General features: G+C 40.0%; 1 protein-coding gene across 2 annotated transcripts in view; it reads left to right on the top strand.

Moving 5' to 3' along the window:
* Positions 1 to 13,905: 13,905 nt before the first annotated feature.
* The window catches only part of PARP8 (poly(ADP-ribose) polymerase family member 8), a 174,677-nt gene continuing 169,994 nt past the window's right edge, over positions 13,906 to 18,588 (top strand). The window contains exons 1-3 of one of the 2 annotated variants that reach the window (XM_026716400.2): positions 13,906 to 14,047; positions 14,861 to 14,962; positions 15,894 to 15,948. In XM_026716400.2, coding sequence (XP_026572185.1) covers positions 14,872 to 14,962; positions 15,894 to 15,948 — 146 coding nt within the window. In that variant the 5' untranslated portion in view covers positions 13,906 to 14,047; positions 14,861 to 14,871. Of the gene's footprint in view, positions 14,048 to 14,151; positions 14,963 to 15,893; positions 15,949 to 18,588 lie in introns of those variants that run through there. The other variant, XM_026716407.2, reaches the window with a different exon arrangement.

The following is an 18,588-nucleotide window of genomic DNA, read 5'->3' as shown; positions in this document are numbered from 1 at the left end:
ACAATCAATATGAATTTAATTTAATATTTTAATTTTTCTTATATGTTTCTAATTACATATATATATTTTAAAAAGCTCTAGTATTAAAGAATCTTGCACTGAATGGCTATGACTCCACTGAATCCTGTGAGACTGTGTCTATTCTAAGTACTGCCCTTTAAAAGGACCATGGAGAAGGTGGAACAGATTCGGAGAAAAACAACTAGGATGAAAATATGTTAAAAAATCAAATCCTATGAAGAATGATGAAAATTGCTGGGTATGTTTAGCTTGCAAAAGGAAAGACTAAGGAGAGAGATGATTGTGTTCCATGGATATCTGAAAGGCAATCATGTGCAATGAGGGATAGTAGTAGTTTACTATCAAAAACAAATCAAAACTGAGCAGCAGAATGACTTTTAAAAGATAAAAGAGGTTACATACTAGGAAGATTTGCCAGACAACAATAACAATGCAAAGATCATGGATCATTCTTCACTGGAACTTTCAAAAGGGGGCTGGATTTATTGGTAGGAGGTTAATAGGTTTCTGCAGTAATCAGAGGAGTAGACTAGGTATAATAAGGGCCTTCTCAGATCCTACTTTCTACTTATTTTTTAAGTAAACATGTTTTTCACCTTTCTAACTTAGCTAACTTACCGGAAAGCACTAGGCAGTTATTTTTCAGCAACAGTTTTCCATTACAATTGCATGTGTAGGAAGGTATCACCCACCCCTCTCCTAGAAGAATGAAATATTTTGAGAAATATGAAAAAGGCAGAATATTATATTTCCCTGGATAAGAAATGGAGAAACAAGCTCTTGGAAAGAAGCCCCCACCTTCCTTAATAGCCCAAAGCACATGTCAGCCCTTAAGAGATAAAGAGATAACTCTATTCATAGGCAAAAATTGCCTGCTGCAAGGTTGAACAAAGGTAGGATTAACCCTCAGCCATAATAGGAATTTCCCAACACCCTTTAAGAACACAAGCTCCTTCATTGCATCATCTCAGTTGCATTAACCTCTGGGCTTCAATCAAACCTAACTCAGACAACCTACAGAACCAGCTATGACCCCTACAATAGCAAATAGAATATATGTTCTTGTACAGGAACAGGAAGTTCAAGTGCAAAGCCCAAGAGAAGGTATAAAAGCCCCCCACTCTCAACTCCATGTCGTCCACATAACCAGAATCGCAAGTGCTTGGTGGTTCTGTTCATCATTAAAACATCTTTCCAATCAGCCTCCATGTTTCCAGTGTCTTTCTCCCAGCTTGGAACTGAACCAGATGGATATTTCTTCCCACATGCATCAACTTTCAGAAATAACAGAACTGTTCTTTGACTAGAATTGAAAAGCAGAAACACAATAGTTGAAAGAAACCATAGAAATGCTATTTGTATTATAAAAATAAGAACCTTTGAGGGAACCAATTCACATACAGTTCCATTCTTTGATATGATTATATCGACTGTTATGCTTGATCCTGGCAATAAAAGAAATTTGTTAAAATATAGTCCCAAGAGTTAATTTAGAATTCCTGACATACTTCTGTTCACTGGCTTTTGTTGGTAAAAGAACAATGTAAAATATTTAAAAAACCCACTGACTTAGGATTTACTGAGAAAAATTGAGAAGGTTCAGTAGAAAATATTTTGCTTCCAAGCTCTCAGATTCTGAAAGGTTTTACATATAAACAAAGTTTTAAGTAATAAAGCACGGTTTTTCAAATAATTTTGGGACAACAGTGTTTCTTGTAAAAGGAATAAGACAATAAATCACTTCATCATCAAGTTAAGGAATCCATTATTTATGAAATTTGGGAGTGCTGTGTAAATGCAAGCTCCCGGGATTCTTCTTTATCCTTTCTAATAATCTGAATTTTTCAAAGCCCCAAATCACTTCATTTGAACTTCAACCTGGATAGCAAAATTGAAAGTGAATTCAACAGAACAGTTGAGTTATTACACCAGGTGCCATATGAACACAATAAATCAAAATAGAAAAAAAAATCATAAGGTAAACACAGCACAGAAAGAAGAGTTTTAGTGGGATTAATTATATCAGCCATATCTACTTACTCATTGGTGCAAGCTATACCTTGATAGGATGATAAATTGATCAAAATTAATCTATGTCAATAGATAAAGATACAGAGAATCAATCATTGTTTCTTTTTAGGGGTAAAATGGAATTATTTAAGCATTTGAAAACATCAATGACATCAGAAAATACTAACTAGACATCCTACATTGCTTCTAATCAGCTCTTCCCCTTCATTCTATCCTAGTTTGCAAGGGTCTTCAAACTTGGCAAGTTTAAGACTTGTGGACTTCAACTCCCAGAATTCCTGAGCTAACATGACTGGGGGAGGAATTCTGGGAGTTGAAATCCACAAGCCTTAAAGTTGTCAAGTCTGAAGACCCCTACTGTATTGGTTTACCATCTTGCCTGGTGAAAAGTAAATGAATTGCTTTCATAGAGTTGAAACAGCACATTGCCTTAATATATTTTTGGCTATTTACAGTACAATTAGCTTCTTTAATTGAGTAACCAAACCATTTTATGTGAATATTTATATTTATGTATTATTTGTAAAAACATATGCTTTCATTACTTAGTTCTTGTCATTTTTAAATCAATTTACAATGACAGTCTTCCTTAAAAAAAAATTCCTTCCATCAACTATGCCTCAATGAAAGCTGTAGCAGAATCATTAACTGTCATGTCATAATTGAAAGGGTAAAAAATGTTTTAATTTGCATGACCTTTCCTGGATATTATGATAGATCACCAGAGGAATGCAAGTGAACACATGAACTATTTTAGTGCTAACATGAACTATTTTAGTGCTAACCAACTGCTCCTTTATTGTATCAGTTGTTGATGGCCAGGAATTCTACCTTGATATCTTAAGTTTGACATCTTTTGGTCAGCAAAATGACCATAGTGATTTAGAAAAAACATGCCTTTTTTAAAAAAAGCTTAGGATAAATCTATAGCAGGATTATTTTTTTTGTCCCAGTCTTATTCAATTTTTTTGAACTTCTACGAGTACACTCCCAAAATAGCATGGCTGCTATTGATCAGAAAGTGATCTAATCTCCAGGAATGCTCTCTGCTCTACCCTCCTGGTTGGATACTTAAGAGCCCCTAACACATTTTGATAAATAAGTGACCGTATTTATACATCACACTTGATTTGGTTATGTTAATGTTTTACACAACACACTGCACTGTGCTAACATGCAGCTCACATCCTCACTGCCATCAGCTGCTTTAGTTGAATTTCCAATGTCCTATGCATATATTCATTAGGAGCTGCCCAATTGGGATGACTGGAATATGCCAGTGTTTATAGCATTACTATAATTTATATGATCTTTCTTAATCTGATGAAGTGGGCTGCAGTCTAAGAACTTTGGTAATTATACATTCACTGGAGTGGCATAAGACATTTGACACTTTTTTCCTGTTCTATCCAACATAGACACACCCTGTGTTTTCTTCCTGCTCTCCTACTAGATTTCCATAACTTCCATTCAGCTTCCCTGCTAAATTTTATTATCAGCCACTGGGAGACTCAGAAGTAATAATACTTTTACTAATCCCTCAGCTGGGGTCAAAGAACACTGGCCTGAAGCCAGGCATAGAGCAAGTATGGAGAGCTGCCCACATATGTAGTTATGAGTAATAAAAACACGCTCATGAATGCCAGAACTGCTGTGTTGGATCAGATCACGGTCCAGCTAGATCAATTTATCTCCAGCCAGATGCCCAGGCAAAGCCCCAAACCAACCAGCAAGAATAGCTGCGTTTTTCTGCCATTAGAAATAAAAAAACACAAAATTAGGAGTGGCCCGGAAGCATGGGATGAAAAGCTGTTACTCAAAATGCCTGGCTGTCAGCTATGATTTCCTTCAATAACTGCGTTTTGTTTCTCCACAATATTCAGTCAACATTTCATATTTGATGCTTATTCCTAATTCAATTCTTCAGACACCACTTTCCCCTGAAAGGATTTTCCTGGAATGTTTCTGCAATACTACAGATGCTGGTGTTGTATTTTAAAACCCTAAGATCTGCTTAGGGAATCTGAGCTAGTGGTAACTGGTAAGAAAAAAAAATGGGAGGGAGGGAGGGAGGGAGGGGGAGAGAGAGAGAGAGGGAGGGGAGGGAGGGAGGTTGGAAGCAAGATAGAGAATTCAATGAAAATGTCAATAGAGTACAACAACTGAAATGAAGGCAGATTTCATATTGGAATCATCTGAATCAAGGGTATCAAACTCCGTGGCCTGCAGGTTGGATGCATCACATGCTGGCCCTGCCCCCACCTAGTTTAGCGAAGGGGAAAAAAGTCCCGATGCCGCAGTGATGACACGATTTTGACACCCTGATCTGATTGAATGAAAAAAATACCAATTCCTTCATGCTGTTCTACAAATCTAGGGTAAGATTACTCGTTTATCTTTTTTTTTTAAAAAAGAATATCAGATAAAGTTCTGATCAACTACACCTGAAAAGTATGTAGATTTGTACAAGATGTAAAAAGGGTCACTCATATGGTCAGAAAAATTCCTTGATGTAGCTTTATTCAGCTTAAAGCAAAAGCAGTCACAGATAAAGATAGCAAATTATGCATAAGATTAATGAATTCACAGATTTTAGAGTTGCATAAGAACTTGAGGAGTTAACACTGATTTCGACCAAGTTTTCAAGTCATGGAAGAAGGTGTTTTTCAGGCCCCAGATAAGTTTTCCTGAAAAGGGAAAGGAAACAAAAGAAAAGATAATTACGATGTCGCAGCCTGGAGCAATGCAGCCATGAACAGCCACAAAAGTGATTGTGCTGGGAAATGACAAAATGTGTGTCATGATATAATCATGCAAATGCTGCAGCTTAAATACTGTAATTGCAACAAACCTTGTGACACAAATACTACTGCAGCCTTTACATGAGGGTGTTACCACATGTACAGCATCATTTGGATGTCATTGCAATTTAATGCAAAAGCTGTTGAACTTCCCAGTGTGAAAACTGGTGTTTTGGATTCTTTCACTTAGAATAACAGCAGATAAAAGAAGACATGTAAAGATATATGTAAACTGTTTATGCAGAAAATCTGCCTCTTATTTTCCCTTGCTCTCCCATAAATAAAATTTCAACTGCTGAAGTTAAGGTTGTGGCAAGTTTCTATCCATGGCCTGCATTGTTGTGATATGTGGTGATTTTTGATGTCTGTTACCAATTTCCATGGTTTTAAAAAGGAATTGGCTATCAGAAGATGCTAGAGTTGATGGCATCTGAAATCCAGACCCTTTCTTACCTCCTGATTTACAGGCAGCATGGCTTAAATGTCACAAGCTGGGGGACAACAGTGGAAGAGGGACATCACCAATCCTGTCCATGCGTTAAATGCATGATAAACTATTGTGTGACATGGAATCCTGGTCTGGAATGGTCCTTGTCTGATCAGCATTATGAATCTTCTTATGACGAAAAGTGTGAGAGAAATAAGAGCTGGACTTTGAATGAGTGCAACTATCAAATCTGCGCTGCATAAATATGGGCAAGCATTGGATGCTACCAGGATTTAGTTTCCTGTACCTCTTTGATAACATCTAAGAGTCATCTGGATCTTTGCAGGACACATCTGGTAGCACTGTGAAAGAGGCATACTGCAGTTCTTAATTTCCAAGGTGACAATTAGTATGGCCAAAAATGTTGCTAGATGGAGAACTAAAGAATTCAAAAAGACAATTATATTGTAATTCTTTTGTAACATAATTAGATGACCCTAGTTCATCTCTTGCATAAAGATACATAAACAGGAGAAAACTGAGCCCAAATACCAAATAAGTAAAAGAACAGTTTGTGACAGTATTAAATATAGTTTAAGATAAAGCAAGTAGCTATTTACAAAAGCAGTAATAATATCATCAACAATTCCAAGTAAATTCACATGCAACATAATGGGAATATTGGTTGAGACCAGGGTGGGCTAGTGTTTAAGGTACCAGGCTAAAAATCAGAAAAAGATATCATCTAATTCTGTTGTCACAAAAGCCAATCTTGGGCCAGTCATTCTTTATCAGCCCACAAGGGCAGGCTCAGGTAACAAGCCAACCAGTAAATTCCTGTTGGAATCCATGCATCAATATTTGGTTAATCTGAGAAAAAAGCAGACCCTGCATCTATGGTAAAAATTCTAGGAAGAAATAAAAAATAGGAATATTTGCTCATCTCCCAATATGCTTTGTGTGTTTTGTCAAAAAAAGTCCTGCTACAAAGTTTTCAACTTCTATCTGGACACATTTTAACAGAAAACTGAGAGGTTTCAAAAAACCAGCAGGAAAAATGTTGGTTTCTCAACACAATGTCACTAATCAGAACTGTTCTGAGAAGACACATTGAAAAAAGAAACTGACTTTATTGACGAAAAAAACAACCACCCTGAATTAGAATTCATCAGAAGATTTAATCCCATTTCTCACTGATGAGACCGAGATATCCAATCATGCTACAAAAAGCAGTGGTGAGATTCAAATTTTTTTTACTACCGGTTTGGTGGGCGTGGCTTGATGGGTGTGGCAGGGGAAGGAGACTGTAAATTCTCCATTCCCTTCCCACTCCACTAACCTGCTTTCCAGCTCCATTCTCCTGTGCAGGGCAACAATCAGCTGATTAGCTGGGACTCAGGAAGCAGAGAATAGATGGGAGCAGGGACAGTCAGAGGTGGTATTTGCCAGTTCTCTGAACTACTCAAAATTTCCCCAGAACTGGCCAGAACCTGCTGAATACCACCACCTCTGTGCCAAAGGTTTTAAGCTCCTGTAGAAGAGCAGACTGCTTAGCAAAGTTGCAGGCATCTGTGTTGCCGTCTTGTCCTCCCATCTGAGCCTTTTCCCCAGCATCAGCTTGGCAGATTGCCAGAAAAGCTGCAATCTTTAAACAGGTGTGGGAGACACAAAAAGAAGCAGCAGTGTGTTTTTGAAGCTCTGCAGCCACCAGCAAACAATGAAAGGAGTTTTTCCTATAAAGGTTCAGAGAAAAAGAAATACAGAGGCACAGCAAGGGGAAAAAAAAAATACAAGTATAAAAGCACAACGTTGAAAGGTGCAAGTAGTATATGCTACCAGTACCAGAATAAAATAGCAGAAGGAATTCCAGAGAGGAATTCGGGCAGAACAGTGTTTGTAAAAAGAAATCATTGTTATACAATATTACTAGAGTGTAGAATTGTAATAGTAATTGAATAAATTGTAATTATACAAATTAGAAATAATATTAATACAGGACAGAGCAACAGAAAACACATAGATTTGTACATTTCATATTTTACTCTATCTTAAATAAAATATCTTCCCAACACTATTTCTAGGGAGTTATCAAAAAAGTCACTTACCAATATTTAGGTGCTTTAGATTGGGTCAATCTAAGAATTGGTGTAATTTTTAAAAAAAACATACGACTGTTTTATTATTGCTGTGCTACAAATTGCACTTTAGTTTCATATTTTAAACATATTTTAGTAATTTAATATACAGAGTACTTCAGTTATTGCATGAACTATAAACAATGATTAAATGAAATAACAAAATAATTCATCAGTGCAAAAAAAAATGTGTCCTTAGGGTTTTATTAAACTTGTCTTTCATTTTTCTTTCTACATTTTCCCTTCTGCTTTTAAAATTCAGCCATATCTATGTTCTTACTTGCATTCCTGGCAATATTGTTATGTATTGGAGAAATAGAAAGCTTACATTATAATTAGTTTCTTACTTTTTTTAAAAGTACTGTGATATTTTATTTGGTATAAATCAGGGGTGTTTAACAGTGATAACTTTCAGACTGGAGTCTTAAAGTCTCCAGCTGGAGAATTCTGGGAGTTGAAGTTCACAAATCTTAAAAGTTGCCAAGGTTGGACATCCCTGGTATAAACTTTGATAGACTTCAGTTTTTTCCTATCATTCTATATATGGATTTAACAGGGAAAAGGGGAAGACAGAATAGAGTTAAATGGCCATCAATGCCCTGCCTGCAATAATATTGTACCATACTTGAAATAATTAGAAAAACAATCATCTCACTAGATAGAGACAAAACAATAAAATGGATTTATATCTGTAGTTTGTCAAACATTGTATTAATAACCAGTAAGCTTTGTTGGACTTTTAGTTGCAGGCGAATGCCAGAGACATGAAAAGTTTAAAACACATCCATTCTTAATCTTAAGCACTTTTATTATATAGAAAACTTTAATTCCGTGTCCCCCGACCTTTCTGGCTCGGTGCACCATTGGAGATAGTGGCTGGGGTGCGGGTGGAAGTGGGGATGGTTTAGTTAGTGCACACACATACACGCCACTTTCACAAATGCAGCTGTGCACATGCACACACACATGTGCCTGCCCACCACTTAGGCAGCCCGGTTCCAAATGGGCTATGGTCTGACAGCAGGCTGGGGGTTGGTACCCCTGCTTTAATTGATAAAATACCATAATAAAAATACAACTACCACTAGTTTTTGTGTATTTATTTTATTAAAGGTATTTTATACTGATCAGTTCAATCTGAGCCCTGATAGCAATGAATAATAACTCCAATGGAAAACTATGTAATTAAACAATAAAACATAGAAAGTTACCAAATCTAACCAATCACTTAGTCATGAATGCCCAACTCTTCCTTGCAGGTAGCTAATAGGGTGTGGCAGCTGTGCCTCTAAGGGTGCACAGGAGTATAGAGATAAAACTTGGAGCAGGAATGCAAGGAAGAAAATAACTGCAGGCTTTTCTTGAACTTGCAAGTTCCTGCTAGAACCATAGGTAAGAACCATATGGTGCGGATGCCAATTCAGAAAGAAAATAATTCAGTTCTGGGAGAGAAGGTGTGAGAAAGCAACTCATCGTAAATCTGCTGATTCTGTATGGTGTAAGAGGAGCAGAGGATACCATGGCTGGCTTTCAAGATTTTTTTTCTCCCAATAAAATATCTGTTATTGCACTTTATAACCACAGAGTTCCAGTAATCCTTGTGTTGTCTGCACCCTGGTCTGGACTACTTTAAATAGCTGATAGAAGGCCACAGCAGAGAAGATCAAGCCCTTCAAGGTTTTCCAGAGCAAACGCACAGTCCAGCCAGATCCACTTGGACAGAACAGTTCCTAAGGTAGGAATAACCATATAAAGGTAAAGGTCCCCTCGCACATACGTGCCAGTCGTTTCTGGCTCTAGGGGGCGGTGCTCATCTCCATTACAAAGACAAAGAGCCAGCGCTGTCCAAAGACGTCTCCGTAGTTATGTGGCCGGCATGACTAAACGCCGAAGGCGCATGTAACGCTGTTACCTTCCCACCAAAGTGGTCCCTATTTTTCTACTTGCATTTTACATGCTTTCAAACTGCTAGGTTGGCAGAAGCTGGGACAAGTAACGGGAGCTCACTCCGTTAGGTGGTGCTAGGGATTCGAACTGCCAAATTGCTGACCTTTCTGATTGACAAGTTCAGCGTCTTAGCCACTAAGCCACCGCGTCCCTCAATAACCATGTAGGTCTTTACAAATCAAAACCAGAACTGTAAATCGCATTTGTAAACTTCCTGAAAAACAACACAGTAATTTGAGTATCACCTGCTAAAAACCTGGCCACTGCATTTTGTCCTAATTGCAGTTTTTGAATCATTTTCAGAAGCAGACCATTTAGATCTCATTATAATAATCTCCTGGTGAAAGAGGATGAGTCACTGTTGCTAAGGCAACAGATAGGTCCACAATTGGCATCTCCTCCCCATGGTTCCTACCTGTGGTTCTAGCAGAAACTGCAAATTTAGCAGGACCCTCAAGCTCTGCAGACTTGTTTCTTCAGAGGGGCAGTGAACTCTCCAAAACCAACACAGGTATAATTTTGAAACTAGAATGTCTCTTGGCAAACAATAGCTCTTGCTGGAATTTGATCTATCCATCTCATCAGGCTTAGTACAAGAATGATACAAAGTTTCTGCCAAAGTTTACTTCATTTGCTTACACAACATAGACAGAATCTTGCCAGGGTAAAACTATTCTACCCTAAGCTAATAGATGTACCCTGTGAGATTCTAGAGTGATGATTCTAAATCTTTTCCTTTTATGATTCACCTCCAGACTGTGCTGTCTCTTGTCTCGCCCTTCTCTTTGGGATATTTCCTCCTTCCTGAGAACCTGCTGAGTTACTGTAGTCCATATCACCTCCTCCTTAGTAGACACATTCCATCACATGAACTTCCACAGCACCTCCAGTTTAGCCTGGGGTGGAAACACCCAATTAATTCCTCATCCTAAACTGACTGATAACCTCTTCCCACTTGGTATACCTTAGCCTTTTCTGCACCGTATGCATGTTGGTAATTGCAACAACAGCAACGCACAACTTATCTTTCCTTTTGCAGCCCAGAGCAATGTACATAATATACACAATGCAAATTACATAATAGGCAAGGTTGTAAAACAACAACTGGCCTAACACAATGAGCTTCATGTGCAAGCAGGAATTTGAAGCCTGCTTTTCTGAGTCACAACCTAATGTTCTCACCTCTCTCTCCTCACTTACATGCCTATAATTTTCTGATGAAAACCCATTCTGATTAAAATGTGTGTTCTTTAAAAAAATGTTCTCTTTTTTTTCCTAGTTAATTTCCTAACAATGAGGATAATTAACCAGAGGAATCTTCAGAAGTTGCAGGTGCTTCATCACTGGAGGTTGTGAAAAAAGACTAGATAGTCACCTACCTGTCTGAAATGATATAGGGCAGGGGTCTCCAGCTTGAGCAGGGGGTTGGACTAGAAGACCTCCAAGGTCCCTTCAGCTCATACTCTGATTGAAATAGTTAAATTTAGCAACCTTCCTAAATAGACCTAGAGGCAGACTCGCACCTGCATGGTCAGTTTGCCAACTAGAAACCAGGAAATGATCAGATTTGGAGTAGCTGGAATGCTAAAGGTTTTTTTTTAGTCATTTATGATACAGGGCAGTGGTGGAATTCAAATTTTTTTACTGCCAGTTCTGTCGGCATGGCTTGGGCATGGCAGTGGAAGGGTACTGTAAAATCTCCATTCCCACCCCACTCCAGGGGAAGGATACTATAACATCTCCACTCCCTCCTGTTGAGGTAATTCCCCATTAGGAGAATGAGCGCATACAGGGAGACGTATACAGAGTAGTGTTGGAATAATACACACAGAACAAACAGATACACTGTACAGTAAATGTAGGTTTTTTACTTCCAGAAAAGTTTAAGCAAAGTCCAAAATAAGCAATCCAAAAGTCATTCACAGACAAATCAGTCAGTTTTTCAATCCAGAGATAATCCAAATATGAAATTCCAGTGTCAAAAACAGTTCAGTATCAGACTTACATTAAATTCATGAATATCAGTCAATTAGAAGAAATGGAGCAACGGCAATATTTTCCAACAAAAGGAAACAGAGATATTCACTCAGACACACTTTCTTCTGAGACTAAGACTAAACAACCCAGGTTTCTTGCTCCATCTCATGGCTGTTTGAGAAACCACACCCAATTGCATGCTCTTGCATTCCCTTAAAGATATAGTACTAAAATGTTTATCCTGGTTTATATATTTCTAACCCAAATACCTGTTAGGTGACTTATATTCCTAACACTTCCCCACCTCACTAACCTGCTTTCCAGCTCTGTTCTCCTGTGCAGGGCAATAAAAGAAGGCCTGATCAGCTGCGACTCGGGGGGCAAAGAATAGATGGGGGCGTGGCCAGTCAGAGGTGTATTCTGAACTACTCAAAATTTCTGCTACCAGTTCTCCAGAACTGGTCAGAACCTGCTGAATACCACCTCTGATACAGGGGCTAAAATGCTGGATTAGGATCATACTGCAAGCAAAGTGAGGTTTTCTAGAGAACACAAAGCTTTTTCTCAGACCAAGTTGGTGGAACTACTGTGCTACTCAAGGAATTGCAGGGGGGAAAAAAAATCTACCGAAGGATAAATTGGCAGTATAAACTTCCATAAACCCTTCAGGATAATTGTCGAATGTGAAATGGGTTTACAGACCCAGACATTAGGAAATGTGTTGGTATCATATGCAAAATCTCAGCTGAATCTTAAGGTGCTGTGATTCTGAAGTTTCAGATGGGGTAGTGGTGGTTTGAGAAATCTGACCTGACTTTACATTGTCTAATTAGGAGATGGCAGCTCTCCATTAAAAATGAATGTAGCAAGGGAAAACATACAAAGAAATGAGTATATTCATAGAAAAGAAACACAAATGTAGTGCATCCGGACAAAAAAAATAAAAAAAATAAAACAACTCTGTATGAAAAGTACATTGGAAAAAAGGAAATGCAAATATTAGAAGAAATGCATACTGAGATGCATAAAGTTTTGTGTGAGTTGTTTCTAACTGTAAACTGATGTGAACAGAAGACAAGTTAAACTGGAAAAATGAGAAACTGAGGAAGCTAAAACTGCCTCATTTGTGCATTCATAATGGAGGCCTGAAACAGATGTAACTTCAACTGCCAACCATAGGTTTGCCACATTAACCCAGCAACATATGGAAACATAACACATCTGCCACCTGGGTTGGCTTAGCTATTTGTAGAATTAGTAGAGCAATTAAGTGACTCAGACTGATGATGCCTACATGCAAATGGGTGCCGGTTTAAAGTTTTGAACTAGGGCTGGGAAGACCCAGGTTCAAATCCATGATTTTGGACCAGTCAGTCACTCTCAGTCCAACTTAGTTCGCAGCCATAGGGAAAAATCAAAGAGTTCAAAGTGTGTTACCTTGAGATGCTGAAAGAATAAAGTAAATATACCAAATGTAGCTTTTCTATCTAAAATGATGTTAGACATAGGAGAGGGTATTCACTCATTAGATTTGGCTGGTTGCGGCCTTCCACTATTATTTTAAGTCTAGGATTCTGCTCACCTCGTAGTATTTTGCAAATCTGCCTGCAGCATTCCCATAAATTCCTTTCCTCTACATATTAGTTTTCCTCAGGGAGACATTAAGATGTAATTGTTATCATACTGATTCATTTGTATCTTTATGTATAGGCAGTCCTCGACTTACAAGTTTGTTTAGTGACCGTTCGAAGTTACAACTGCACTGAAAAAAGTGACTTATGACCATTTTTCACACTTGTAACCATTGCACCATCCCTATGGTAATTTACATTTGCATACTTGACAGCTGAGTCGCATTTATGACAACCTTCTGACAAGCAAACTCAATGGGAAAACCCGGTTCACTTAATAACCATGTTGCTAATTTAACCGCTGCAGTGTGGCAAGTAAAATAGGGCAAAACTGACTTAACACATTTCTCACTTAGCAACATAAATTTTGAGCTCCACTGTAGTCGTAAGATGAGGACTACCTATATTATACCAAAATGTTCTCCATTTTATCAAAGGTTGGGGATTTCTTCCTCTTTTCATCCACCTTGCAAAGGAGGATTTTAGCCTGCAACGTTGGACAGGCTGAGACCACAGGTGAGACCGAGTGATTTCCACGCTGGGTCAAAAAGCCCGTTTTCTTCCCCAGCCCAGAATTTGTCAACTAAACCATCGCCTTAACGTGAACCTTTACGACTCGGTCGCTATCCACCCTCCCCCACCTCCCCCCACCTCCGCCTCATCGACTGCCGCCGTGCCAAGTCTACAACGCAGAAGCAGGGAGGGCAAAGCGTCGCTGTGAAGCGCCCGTGGGTAGCCGGCGCGAGGCAAGGGCGCGCGGGGGCTGCGCCCGTGTGCGCAGCCCTTTCCCTGCGGCGTCTCGCCTTCGGTTCTCCCCCTCACCCCCGCCACGCGCAGGCCTAACCTCTCAGCCCGCGAAAAGACTCGCTAATTTCCCTCTCCCCCCTCCCCCCGCCCTTCGCGCCGGAGGCCACGCAAGCCATTTAACCGGCTGCCCCGACTGCCTGGCTGACCCCTCCCTTCGGTAGAAGCCGTGGACGGAGAAGCCCAAAGGGCTCCGGCGAAGGAAAAAAAAGGAAGCGCGCCTCGGCGTCCGCCTTTCGGCTCCGCTCCGGACTCCTGGGCGGAAAAGCAACAGTACGCGTAGCAGGCGGAATGTCTGGGGCTTGGGAGAGGCAGAGGCGGCGGCGGCGGCTAGGGGAGGGGTTTGCGGCTTGGCGTCGCTGCAGAAGTGCCGGCCTCTCGGGGAGCTGCCCCTGTATGCGTGTGTGTGTGTGTGTGTGTGAGTGTGTGCGCGTTTGTGTGTTTGTGTGCGTGAGCGCGCGCGGCGGAGTGACTTGCTCGCTCGCTCGCTTTCTCTTTCTCTCTCTCTCTCTGTCTTTGCCTGGAGCTGCCGCTGAGGCTGTTGTGCTACGCCGCCGCCGCGCCTCATCTCCTTTCCTCCCCCCGTCACTCCAGCAGCCCAGCGGTGGCGGAGGGGGAGCAGGAGAGCCAAGAGACGCCGGGTTGTGGAGCTCCAGCTCCGGGCTGCTCCCCTTTCCCAAGCCAGTCAGTCCGCTCGCTCGCTCGCTCGCTCTCTCTCTCTCTCTCGCCAGCCAGCCAGCCAGCCAGCCAGCCCAAGCCACTGCCGGCGCCGAAAGCTCCCCCCACCCCGAGCCCCTTCTGGCAATCTACTGCCAAGCCCGAAGGGAAACTGGCGTCAACATCTGGGCGAGCACATCTGGCCACGCAACGCCAATTTCCCCCGGATTCCGCGCGCACCCAGGAAGGCGAGCTTCCTCTCTTTTCTTGTTAAAAGCCCTCGGTCTTCCTGGAAGGGTTCCATTTTTGAGCCGCTTTTTCACCGAAAAGGAAGCAAAGGAAACGAGCTTAGAGAGAGAAAGACAAGCCGAGGAATCCCCAAGGCGGTTTTCTTTCCTTTCCTTTCCTTTTTTTTTCCCTTTCCCCCAGGGATTCAGTTCATGGGGATGTGTTCAAGGCAAGAAAGGATTCAGAAGGATATTGACATAGTGATCCAAAAGTGCAAGGTGGAAAAGGACTGCCTGTTTGCAGGTGAGTTTTCCCAGCTTGGTCTTTTCCCCTCACCCCCCCCCCACCCCCCTTCCTATCCCGACTCAGTTGCTTTCGGACTTTTTTTCTCCAGGGAGGGCAGTGGCTGGAGTTGGCTCCAAACGTGTTGATGGGAGGGTAGCCGAACTCGGTCGGAGAGAATCCCTTGGCGTTTTCTTCTTGGGTTTTTTTCAAAGCATGTGACGAACCCCCCCTTCACCCCTTCCTAGATAAAGTAGCTATTGTGGCTTAATTGTGGCTTAATTGGAGGACTGTTAGATGTCGGGGCTTAGTGAATTAATTCCTAGTTAGATTGGATTTTGGTTTACCTTTAAGAAATAAGCCACCATCCATCTCAGTCTTTTTCATGCACCCAATTTCCCGCCATGTTTTTAAACCTTTGCCTTGAACAATAAACTGGGGTCCGTCCATCATCATATTTTTCATGCCTGGGAAGGTGTTAGTCAAAAGTATACCTTCTAGGGTGGACTTTGTGATATGGTGCACAAATAGCTCTATCTTTTTTACCTTTTATCTCCTCCCATCTCGCCTTCCCTCCCGCTCTGGCCCCTTATTTCAAATTTTCAATATTTTGGCTTGTTACTGTCCTCAGATAATTTCTGATAATGTTTGATTTGCCTTGAGCAGTTTGTCTTGTTACTGCCTGTTGCCTCCACCGATAATGGAAATCCTTGTTGTTGCCATAGCACTGGAGCACTTGTTGCAGGGAGGGGTAGACTGGGGTCCTCCTCCCTCATATTATGATGATGGTAGCTGCTATTTTTATTTCCCCGCTTGAATTAATCTCTGATGCTATATATGTGTGCATACTGGGGAGGGAGCTGAGGGTGCTGGGAAGTTAACATACCAGGCAAGACAGATGTGGCAAACAAGCAAGCTTGATCAATAGCAACACATCTCTTTTGTATTCCAGATTTCAGATACGCAGATTCCACTTTTACCTTCACCTACATTGGAGGATCCAAAAGGTATGAATTCCCTTTAAAATGGTTGGATTTCTTTTCTCTGGCTGGTGATACAAAAGCTGTTAGTAAGCTGCTTGTGTAGAATAAGTTGATACTGGTGGTCTCACTGTCCCTCCCTTAGAAGGTAGCCTATATTTTGAAAGAGTAATGCCTTGGGGCTTCCCCCCCACAAAGATATATTGGCCTGGAACAGGTGTTCTATAGGGTGATTATTAGTCATCAGAGGTTCATTGATTCTGCACTTCCTCCTCTTTGTCTCCTTCCAGTCTGCAGACTGTAGGCATTATGTTTGATGTGTACAAATGGTAGAGGAACAGGGGCATGAAAAGAAAATTCCTATAAGCTAGTTATGATACAAAGCAGAAGCAAGAGACAATATTTGAATGCTACCAATCATGGAATTTGATCTGTGTCAACAGTACAGCACAGTGGAAAAAGGAGATTGCAATGTGTGGACCTGTTTATTTATTCTTTGTCAATAAAGCAACTGTTTGTTATTAAAAATAGAATCAGTGAACTTTATAATGCATATAACACGTCTCGCTACAGGAATCAAATACCGATGAAATTTCATAGTTTTGGAAATGGTTTTGGAACTTTGCCCCATCACACAAATATGCATATATATTTCTGTGATTTGTAGTTTTTTTAATGACAATGCTTTGTTATTCAAATTACTCTGAACATTTTAACATTTTCATCATTTAAATGGTTGCTTATCTTTGTTATTTTACATTAGATAGAATTACACAAATTACACATAAAATATATAGAACAGTTTGGATATTATTTTAGTTCTATTATAGTCGCTACAGTCTGTATCCATTGTGTTGAAAAAAGATGGTGTGCTAGCTTAGGGCCATGGTAGGTTTAAGAGAAATATTCTAGAAGAAAATGTTTACAACCACATTGCTGTCCTCTGCTCTTTTTCCAGCAAAAATATTCACAGGTCTTTTATCTTTTACAGTTGGAACAAGAGCAGAGGTCAGTATTTATTGTGACAGTGGTTTGGTTGGAAAAAAGTTTATGGTGTCTTTTGATATATGCTACCTCTTTGTTAAAATTTGTTAAAATCAAAGGTCTATTATCTGCCATCTCATCTACTTGGCCTATCTTCTATATATTTCAGGCAGCTCTACATTCATGCACCAGTTGATACTTCTGGTCCCTTCCGTTCTATGCAGAATTAAGATCTACTTAAATCCATTGATGTGTGTATATGTTTAATAGGTTTAGGGTGATGCACCTAATTTTGCATATAGTAGTATCAGCTTTTGCTTCTAAGATTTCCAGATGTATGTACATTTGAACCTTGGATTCAGATGGGTAGTTTGGTCAAAAGCATTTCTGTCCTTGTGAGTCAGAAGCTGACTTTGTTATGAAACATTGAGGGAATTCTTTATTGAATCAGCAGCCTAGAACTGACCAGACAGTAGATGAGATTAGTTTTGACTTGCTGATTGTTTAACACAATAGATGTTTCTTTTTTACCCAAATGCATCAACTTCGAAACTGGACTTCCTATCTGTTTCATCTATTTTGTAGGTGACATGGGAACAGCTGGGCTTGTATTAGAACATGCTTATGGAGCCTTGCATGAAGTATGCTTAGCAATACTGATGTAACTAATATTGCTTTTCTCTTTAACGGTTCAGTCACTGAGCTGTTGAACTCATGTGGTAATTGAGGAGTTATCAGTTCACTGCTTGGGGTAGCTTGCCAGCTTACTGCAATTTGCCTAGAGGCTATCTTATCTTTCAGATAACTGCTGATTACTCTTGTAGCAGTGGTATGACTAATGCAAATGAGTTTCCAATATTTGTCCAAGGCCAGCACTGCTGTGTTTTCTTTTTGGACAGCCTTTAAATGTGCTTTAGAACAAAACGAAACATAGAAGAATTTCCTCAGAGAATTTGTATCTTAAGTTTTTCTTCCAAGATCTTTTGGTATTCTAGGCATTTGACACTTCAAAGTAGCTTAAGTTGAACCTCAATTCGAGAGATCACTTGAGGGCTGCACCAAGAATTGGGAAATTGGGAAATCAAAAGAGGAGTCATAAAACATGAGATCTGTTTAGCTAAACTAGTCATGAGGCACTGAAAATTACCCAGTTTCTCCCATTGAGCTTCAAGGAAGGCAATGAACTTGATTTTTTAATATTCTATATCTTCTATAGAAGGTATTGAATAGGTATACCTTGCATACCTGATTTTTCTATACCTCACATTACTTTAGCGTAAGCAGATTCATCATCTCATTTTCCACAAAGGCCATATTATTATGGTTTTATTGCTTTTGTGTATAAAATATTGAAAGTTCTTTGCCATATACAATATGTGTGGTTGTACACACACAAATACACGTATCCTAAAACAGCAAAATAAAAATATTGAACTGGAGCGGGCAGCCTTATCAAACCATACATATTTATAGAAAAACAATGCTAAGAGTTACCTGAATCAAGTTGAATGAGAAAGGCAATCTAAATCTCTTTCAGAATGAAAGTTTCATACTCTGGGGAACAAGGCCAGTGCACAATAAGACTTTCTTTGTCCATGAATCATTATTTAAATAATACTCTTTATTTCAGAGATTCTCTTAGCAGCTTTAATTCCAACTTTCTCTTTTTGAGCTATAGCAGAT

Source organism: Pseudonaja textilis, chromosome 2, assembly GCF_049901715.1.
Source record: "Pseudonaja textilis isolate UNSWEBS1 chromosome 2, rPseTex1.2, whole genome shotgun sequence".
NCBI lineage: Eukaryota > Metazoa > Chordata > Lepidosauria > Squamata > Elapidae > Pseudonaja > Pseudonaja textilis.
Note: the sequence above shows the minus strand (reverse complement) of the source record. Positions and strands in the feature narration are given on the sequence as shown.